The following is a 9,045-nucleotide window of genomic DNA, read 5'->3' as shown; positions in this document are numbered from 1 at the left end:
CTGTGACTTGTGATGTGAATCCTCCGGCCGATACTCCTAAATAAACCATCAGTGTTTGACATCAAAACTCCTGCTCATCCCGTGTCTCCTTCATGAGTCGGTGACTCCCACTGCAATGCTACACAGAAGTTTCCCCGACAGGTATCAGTCAAATGTATAATCTACAATAAAATATCGTTTAAAATTGTGTTACGATGTCTAAAGTTACTGATAAGTGATAAGTCACATGTTTCCTGCCTGGCCTTGCCCGTGTATCATTACCTTCTCTCGTCTGGGCGCTATGCACAGCGCCCAGACGAGAGTGCAGCAGAAGTCAACTGTTGCTATCTTTAAACTATGCCGGCGAAACATTATTTCAGCCAATCAGCGTCGTCAAATCTGATGGTCACAGGGCCCGGTGCAGTCTGTGAGTTGTTTGGACTCGTATCCAAGGAGACAAAACAGGAAGCTGTCATTCACTCTGGAAGCTATCATTAGCAGCTAATAGGAAAACTATTGTGTCCATAAAAATGGAATTATGAATTAGCTACCTAAAGCTACGTCGTGTGTTGTCTGTATTTGCTTCCCCTGTTGCGAGTTCTGATCGCTCAGTGATGATACTTATATTTCTAGAATCTGTGGAATCTCAGCTTGTTAGCTAAGCTTGTGTGTGCATATCCAATAAGTATATCCATTAATTTATACCTAGAGTGAGTTTGCATTTTTTCGCTCAGGGCTCATTTAGACGCTTCTTGTGAGACTTGTGTTTTGTTTCGGTAAACATGGTTCATATAATCAGTTAGCTGAGTTTCTTCCCGTTAAATGAGTAGGACACATGAATAGTTTATTACATTTTAAGAAGCGCTGAGACACAGTTTCGTGAGAAAAAAACGGGGGAAAAAGCCCCTTAACAGGTTAAATGGGAATTAAATCATATTAAGTAATTTTGAGTGTTCCCAAAGCCCCGGTGTTCTGCAGTGTGTGTGGGCCTACTGTACTGTTGCACAGTTTATACTGTAGAAACTATGTCCAGGACAAGGTGTTTGGAAGTTTTGGAAGATTCATAGCTAACCACACTGAAGATTATGGAGGTATTGATCAGTCTTCTCATATTTTTAAGCCTCAATTTGTCCTCCCCCCCCCCCCCCCCCCCTCTAACATCACCAGAAGTTATAATTTAAGGGGTCTTTTCTCAATTTGTTTTACCGGGGGAGAATCCCCCCGGACCCCCCTAGTATTGTTTGATCACCATTTCCACAGCCCCACCTAAAATATTTTCCACCAGCCGCCACTGATTGAGGCTATACATTTACAGTGGAGGAAACAAGTATTTAACCCCCTTCAGATTTTGTAAGTTTACCAACTTATTTTTACAACTAAAAGCTCTTTTCAAAGGAAGAGCAGGTTGTAACCGAGGCTCTGTGTAGGTCAGAGTCTGAGCGCTGCTGCTCCTCCTGGAATGAGTCAGCGTTTGATAAGCCCTGCTCTCAGACACAGCCAGCTCCACTCTGTACTTCCTGGTTCCTCCCCTTCAGATCCAGGTGTAAAGTACAAGAGCTGATAGGCCACATTCACTGCTCACACACACACACACACATGCTGTTCAGATAACCTGTCACACTAGTTTCAGCTCTCAGGAAGTGAAGCTCAGACACTCGCTGCTACTGAGAGGTGAAATGGCGCAGAAAGGAGTTCAGCTGGACCGGGAAACCTTCTCTTGTCCCATCTGTCTGGATCTACTGAAGGATCCGGTGACGACTCCCTGTGGACACAGCTACTGCATGAAGTGTATTAAACAGCACTGGGATGGAGAGCTATTCCACAGCTGCCCTCAGTGCAGGCAGCGCTTCACACCGAGGCCTGTCCTGCTGAAGAACACCATGTTAGCAGCTTTAGTGGAGGAGCTGAAGAAGACTGGACCCCCAGCTGCTCCTGCTGATCTCTGCTATGCTGGAGCTGAAGATGTGGCCTGTGATGTCTGCACTGGGAGGAAGCTGAGAGCCTGTAAGTCCTGCCTCGTGTGTCTGGCCTCTTACTGTGACCAACACCTCCAGGGTCATTATGAATTGCCTGTCTTTAAAAAACACAAGCTGGTGGAGCCCTCCAAGAAGCTCCAGGAGAACATCTGCTCTCGTCACGACGAGGTGATGAAGCTGTTCTGCCGGACTGATCATCAGAGTATCTGTTCTCTCTGCTCTATGGACGAACACAAAGGCCACGACACGGTGTCAGCTGCAGCAGAGAGGACTGAGAGGCAGAGAGAGCTGGAGGGGAGTCGACTCAACATCCAGCAGAGGATCCAGGATGGAGAGAAGGAGGTGAAGCTGCTTCAGCACGAGGTGCAGGCCGTCAATGGCTCTGCTGATAAAGCAGTGGAGGACAGTGAGAAGACGTTCACTGAGCTGATCCGTCTCATGGAGAAGAGAAGCTCTGATGTGAAGCAGCAGCTCAGATCCCAGCAGAAGAGAGAAGTGAGTCGAGTCAGAGAGCTCCAGGAGAAGCTGGAGCAGGAGATCAGGGAGCTGAAGGGGAGAGACGCTGAGCTGAAGCTGCTGCTGTCTCACACAGAGGATCACAACCAGTTCCTGCTCAGCTACCCCTCACTGCCAGCCCTCAGTGAAGCTACACACTCCTCCAGCATCAACCTCCGTCCTCTGAGCTACTTTGAGGACGTGATGGCGGCCCTGTCAGCAGTCAGAGACAAACTACAGGACGTCCTGAGAGAGGAATGGGTGGATGTTTTACTGTCAGCAGCAGAGCCCACCACCAGAGCTTGGTTCTTAAAATATTCACAGGAGATCACTCTGGATCCAAACACAGCAGAGACACATCTGTTATTATCTGAGGGGAGCAGAAAAGCAACATTCATGAACCAACAACAGTCTCATTCCAGTCACCCAGACAGATTCACTGGATGGTATCCTCAGGTCCTGAGTAGAGAGAGTCTGACTGGACGTAGTTACTGGGAGGTGGAGTGGAGAGGGGCAGGAGTTCGTGTTGCAGTCGCATACAAGAATATCAGCAGAGCAGGGACTGGATGTTTATTTGGACACAATGACAAATCTTGGTCCTTAGATTGTTTCCAACACAGGTATTCATTTCTTCACAACAGTATCCTCACTCCCGTCTCAGGTCCTCGGTCCTCCAGAGTAGGAGTGTACCTGGATCACAGAGCAGGTGTTCTGTCCTTCTACAGCGTCTCTGAAACCATGACTCTCCTCCACAGAGTGCAGACCACGTTCACTCAGCCGCTACATGCTGGACTTTATCTTTATTATATTAATGGAGACACAGCTGAGTTTTGTAAACTCAAATAGCCTGAAGTCCTTGGAGGAACTCTTCTACTTCTTAAACTCACCGTGTGTCCATCAGAGCTGATTGTCCATGTCTTCACTGCAGAGATCAGCTGTCAATCAAACATGATGGGCGGGGCTTCAACATCTTCTCACGAGTTGTTCTGTAGATGCTGGACTTTCTTCCGGCTCCTTCCTGTGTCTGTGTAGCATGGAGGCTGTCACTGCTCAGGAGGATCCTTGTTCACCTGGAAACTTTGCTCTAAATATGTGTTGGATATTTCTTTTGATTCTTGTTGTTGTTTCTCTTGAGTCTTCAGAGAGAAAGCAGCAGAGCTTCTTTTATTGTGCACATTTTATTCCACTTTCTAAAACAACAGAGACATTTATAATCACATGTATTATTCTGACAGATGAAATGATATCACTTCCTGTCATGATCATAATAATAAGTACATCATTTATTATTCTGCTGTAAATAACTTGAGTCTTTCATCGGGAAATAAATTGTATAATATTACAGTTATTGTTTTGCAGACTAATTGTTGTTGTTGTTGTTGTTGTTGTTGTTGTTGTTGTCCAAATAGAAAGTGGGTACTCTGATGTTTTATAGAACATAACTGATCAGGATAATAATCAATAAGGATATCATGTATGGTTCTGTTTGAAACAGCTGAGATGAAACACATGGTGTGGAGAAAGTGAAGCTGATCATGAAATCATTGAACAGACTTCACTGATGGGATGTGTGATCAAATTAAATGGATAATTAATAAAGGTTTGTCTTTCAAAAACAAAAAGGATGTTCTTCTTGTATTATGTCCAAGGTGCCGTACGAAGCTGATGGAGGTGATCTGAGACTTTGAAGCTCAGCGCAAGTTCAACCAGGAAGACCGTCTTTATTCATTCATTTACTATTTCCAAGTTACTACTCTCTCTCCTCTCAATAAGTGATCGGGGGCGTCACTCCCCAGCTTAACCAATCACTTCGCTCCATTCTCACAAGCTTATCATAGTGCCCCGGTAAACCTTTTAAATCTGCTCTCCCCTCTGACAGCTGTCATTTCAGGTGACTCGACGCAACCCACCCCCACCCTTTCCACCTCCTGTCCCTCTGAATCCAGGGTCAAGCTAAGCCCCTCCCCTTCAGACCGACCCCGACCATCCATTCACCACCACCACCAGGGTCAAGCTAAGCCCCTCCCCTTCAGACCGACCCCAACCATCCATTCTCCACCACCAGGGTCAAGCTAAGCCCCTCCCCTTCAGACCGACCCCAACCATCCATTCTCCACCACCAGGGTCAAGCTAAGCCCCTCCCCTTCAGACCGACCCCAACCATCCATTCACCACCACCAGGGTCAAGCTAAGCCCCTCCCCTTCAGACCGACCCGAACCATCCATTCTCCACCACCAGGGTCAAGCTAAGCCCCTCCCCTTCAGACCGAACCAACTATCCATTCACCACCACCAGTGTCTAGACCCCGGGGGGTTTCATCGGATCGGTTCTCCCCTCCCAAATGATACTCCTGCACAATGGGGCCTAATCGCCAAAACTCCATTACATTCATTCGTGTATTCCTGGCAATAAATATGTATTCTTTCATCAAAACCGTCTCTCATGATTGAATAACTGAGTTTCCTCCTGAAACAAAGCACAGTGTTCATCATCACTCAGTCTGTCCCCTCCCTCATGCTAGTGGGGCGCAGCGGCGAAACCGTGTCGCGCCACACTAATTGCGCCGCATAAGCGCGCCGCATTTTCGGGTCAGTTGAGGCCCCCTCCGCAAGATGAGGCCCCACGCAGTCTGCATGATCGGCCTGGAGAGACGGCCCTGCTTATTAGCTGGCCCTAACGTGTAAAGTTATACAAGCATTTTGTACCAGTGCTTTTCACAAGTAGACTCTTGCAGGCCAGAGTAGCTGGAGTGAGTCAAGAAGAAGAAGAAGAAGAAGATTCAACTTATTGTCATTACGTAGTACAGGCACTATGTGTGGATGATGTGTTCAAAGCTAAAATGTGAATGCAAAAGTCTTAAAGATACTGTTACAGCAGAATTGCACTAGTTCCAGATAACTGTTATGTTGAATGCAGTATAACAGCCAAATGTTTAAAGCTATTAAAAAGAAAAGGGCAATGTGATATTCATGTGAATGTATTGTGCTCTCAGTATAACTGCGCCCCCTGCTGTCTACACAGGAGATAGATACACTAGCAGTGATGAAGTGCACAGTAAGCATGTATAACGTGTGTGAGCCAGCACTGGTTAATAAACCCTGTTAACGTTAAGTGATCAGGACGGACAAAAAGAGGAAAAGGAAAAGAGAGTTCACTGAACATGGTTTACAAACATGGAACAAGCAGGAAAACAAGGAGAAACTGAGCTAATATTGCTAATGCTACCCCAACTGACATTAAACGGAAATCAGGTATGTTCAAATTCAAATATTTATCACCTGTTTTAAACTGTGTGTTATTTTCATGTTTTCAATCTGTCTAAAGTAGGTGATTTCCACAATCGTTTCCAAATTATTTTATATTTACAAGCTCAAAAGTCAAAGTCACATGATACACAATAACAGCCGAGAGGCAAAGTCCCGTCCATCTACTTCCGGTCCATGGGACCTTATTTCTGAAAAGTATGTATTGTAGTCAATGGGGAGATAAAGATTATCTTTCGATCCCGTTTGAATTGTGCCACGAATTACACATATGATGTTTGTCAATCTTAAAAAATCATTTCCACGTCAAAAAAGTCACAGTTTGTCGTAAAACTGTTGAAATATAAGACTATGAAAAATACGCAACTAGAAAGACTACAAATCCCAGAGTCCCGGTCCCGCATGCTGGCTCTTACGGAACCGACTAACTCCCCTTGTGTGTATGCACAGCTCTCAACGTGCCCAGACTTGGAGTGATTTCCACCTCGTTTAATACTTTCCGCCTCATTCTGAAAGAAAGAAGTGAAATGTTTCAACGTGACGGCCGTCTGGGTGTGTGGTGCGAGACGGGAGATGTAGTTCATTGAGTGGTTTCACACACAAAAAGTGTTACTTCACATTTTTACGACACATTTTAATTGTGTTGACTTGCAAAATTATCTTTTAAATTGACAAACATCATATGTGTAATTTGTGGCACAATTCAAACGGGATCGAACGATAATCTTTCTCTCTCCATCGACTTCAATACATACTTTTCAGAAATAAGGTCCCATGGAGGAAAGGGAGGGACTTCGCCTCTCTATCAATGTGCAGGGGTGGGACGAATTGAAGTACATTAAATCACAGTGTACACATTTCACAGATGAATTTTCGTTATAGCAAAATGTAACTTTTTTTGCAGTAATACTTTTTTACATTATACTATATTACAGTTGAATTCAACAGCACCACAAACTGCAGCCTTTACAATGAGTATGATGTTAATTGAACTCCCTTTTTTAAACAAACAAACTGTTGGTTTGGAACAACTACAACAAACCAAACAACAAGAACTGAGTATTACAACCTTCATAAAGACAGCATTTGTGACAGGATTGTTGCAGTTTCAGCTACGTGTTCCTAATACACTGGCTGTTTTACATTGTAATAAGTAAGAATGCACACACATGTTCTATAAACAATACAAGTTGCTATTTGCATGTTTTTTGTTCCTAAACATCATTAATGCTGCACATCTGGCCCATGCTATTCAGTGTTCGCTTATTTACAGCTGCAGTTCCCCCAGTTAACCACTAGAGGACAGTGTTTAGTGTTGCTCTGTATATTCAGGGCTGATTCACACACTTTCCCCCCTGTGGTGATCAGAGGCTCTGAGAATAACACACCTCAGTGTCACCCCTTGATTCTACTTGCTTTGTCTGTTCAAATGAGATGTCAACCATCAACATTGGATAAGGGGTTCCAGAGATATCACTGTGCAAAACACACCGGTCAATTTTGACCGAAAATAGTATGGGAAGGGGGGTATGATATGAGTATATCGCAAGAGAAGGGTTAATGCTGCACATCTGGCCCATGCTATACAGTGTTTGCTTATTTACAGCTGCAGTTCCCCCAGTTAACCACTAGAGGGCAGTGTTTAGTGTTGCTCTGTATTTTCAGGGCTGATTCACACACTCCCCCCCCTGTGGTGATCAGAGGCTCTGAGAATAACACACCTCAGACCTCTAGTGAACTGTTTTCACATGTTAACCTCTGGCAGAGCATTGTTCCACATGAGAGCTTTCCACGGTGAAGTCAGTGGATTATTCAGACACTCACTGTGGGAGAAATCCAGTTTAATGTGCACATTTTACTGGATTTAATGGAATCAAAGATATAATTCCTCCTTTGTACTGGGATGGAAGCAGAAGCCAGTCTTGGGCAGTAGCTAAATACTTTTAATAAAGTACTTCACTTCAGTATTTCCATTTTCTACAACTTCAAACTTCCACATTACATTTTAGATGCACATATTGCACATTTAACTCCACTAGTTGTATTTAATAACTTTTGTTACTTTGCAAACCATCATTAATATTACAAAGTATAGTCAAATGAATGATGATGCATAGATTAAGATAATTACTTTGTTGATTCCTGTGTGAAATTCCCAGATTTCTCCTCTACTCTGCATTTATTGAACTATTAAAAAAAAAAAAATTGTTTAATTTTAAATTGCATTTAAATCATCAGAAAACATTAGGAATAAATACATAAAAAATTGATAATTAAATAAAATAGATAATAATAATAAAAGTAATTAACTACAATCAATTCCACCTTTTTCCGCTTTAACGTTAAAATAAAATTAACTATCTTCATTTTTAAAACAGATTTTTCGTACCCTGTAATGGCTTTGTACTCTAACCATGCTGTTACGCAATCATGGCCTTTTATCTTTGTGTACCTTTTTGTATTATCGCTCCCAGGTGTACCTACAATACTTTTTATGAGTTTTTAGTGGTTTCTAATTAACCTGGAATCCATTTATTGCACTGACCCTGCATTTTATTTTAAATCTCTATCAAATATGCATGAATAAAAAGAAAGAACACTAACTAGGTAAGAAGCCCTGAGACACAGTTTCGTGAGAAAAGACCCGCAGGCCCCGGTACCGGGGGCTCTCGGGCTTAACAGGTTCATGAGGATCACAGAACCTCTCCTTAGTCAGAACCAAGCTGGTTCCACCTGAACCTGTTCCTCCCCGGACTCTGGTCCTCTGCTCTGCGACTCTGATCTCTGAAGAGTCCTTCTTCTACTTTTCTGCACACTTTGTTTTTTGCAGCTGCCTTTGTTCAGTCTGGCTTTTAGTTCTTTAGTTGATTCAAAATGTTAAGCAGCAAACCCCAAAGTTAGTCATTCTGTGTGTGAAAGAGTTTGTTATTTGAAATGAGACATTTACGTTGACTTGCTCTCCTTCTAAAGACTAGCGTTGGATCATTTCCCTCCAAATAGATCATGTTCAGCCTCTGATGTGATGATTTGACATGTGAAGAGAGGAGAGAGCAGGAAGTGACCATCAGATATCAATACCATATCCGCACCATCAGATATGTTTCCAGAGAGACTCCACCTCTCGCTTTACGCTGATATAATGCGAGGACAAAACACGAGATGCTCAGAATAAAGAGAGAGAGAGAGAGAGACATGGATCACCTGCTGCTGCTGGTGATGCTACTGGTCTGTAGCTCAGGTAAGAATCCACTTTGTTATTTATTATATTCAAATATCTTTGTGATCTCTCAAGAAAAAACTACTCGTAAACACACACACACACACACACACA

General features: G+C 43.4%; 2 protein-coding genes across 2 annotated transcripts in view; both read left to right on the top strand.

Moving 5' to 3' along the window:
* Window positions 1-1,592: 1,592 nt before the first annotated feature.
* LOC117557587 (tripartite motif-containing protein 16-like) lies at window positions 1,593-3,911 on the top strand. The gene has a single exon (XM_034233475.1). It carries the CDS (start codon window positions 1,656-1,658, stop codon window positions 3,294-3,296), a length of 1,641 nt encoding a protein of 546 aa, XP_034089366.1. The 5' UTR covers window positions 1,593-1,655; the 3' UTR covers window positions 3,297-3,911.
* A 4,995-nt stretch (window positions 3,912-8,906) lies between these two features.
* LOC117557585 (scavenger receptor cysteine-rich type 1 protein M130-like) overlaps window positions 8,907-9,045 on the top strand; it is a gene marked incomplete at its 3' end in the record, with an annotated part of 81,312 nt that continues 81,173 nt past the window's right edge. The window contains 1 exon segment of the mRNA XM_034233474.1: window positions 8,907-8,952. Within this exon segment, the coding sequence (XP_034089365.1) occupies window positions 8,907-8,952 (46 nt within the window).

The sequence above is a fragment of the Gymnodraco acuticeps genome, unplaced genomic scaffold, assembly GCF_902827175.1.
Source record: "Gymnodraco acuticeps unplaced genomic scaffold, fGymAcu1.1, whole genome shotgun sequence".
Lineage (NCBI taxonomy): Eukaryota > Metazoa > Chordata > Actinopteri > Perciformes > Bathydraconidae > Gymnodraco > Gymnodraco acuticeps.
This window is presented reverse-complemented; position numbering and strand designations above follow the sequence as displayed.

Excerpts from the sequence above, each read along its gene's own strand:
- LOC117557587 (XM_034233475.1), top strand. The coding sequence starts at position 1,656 with ATGGCGCAGAAAGGAGTTCAGCTGGACCGGGAAACCTTCTCTTGTCCC.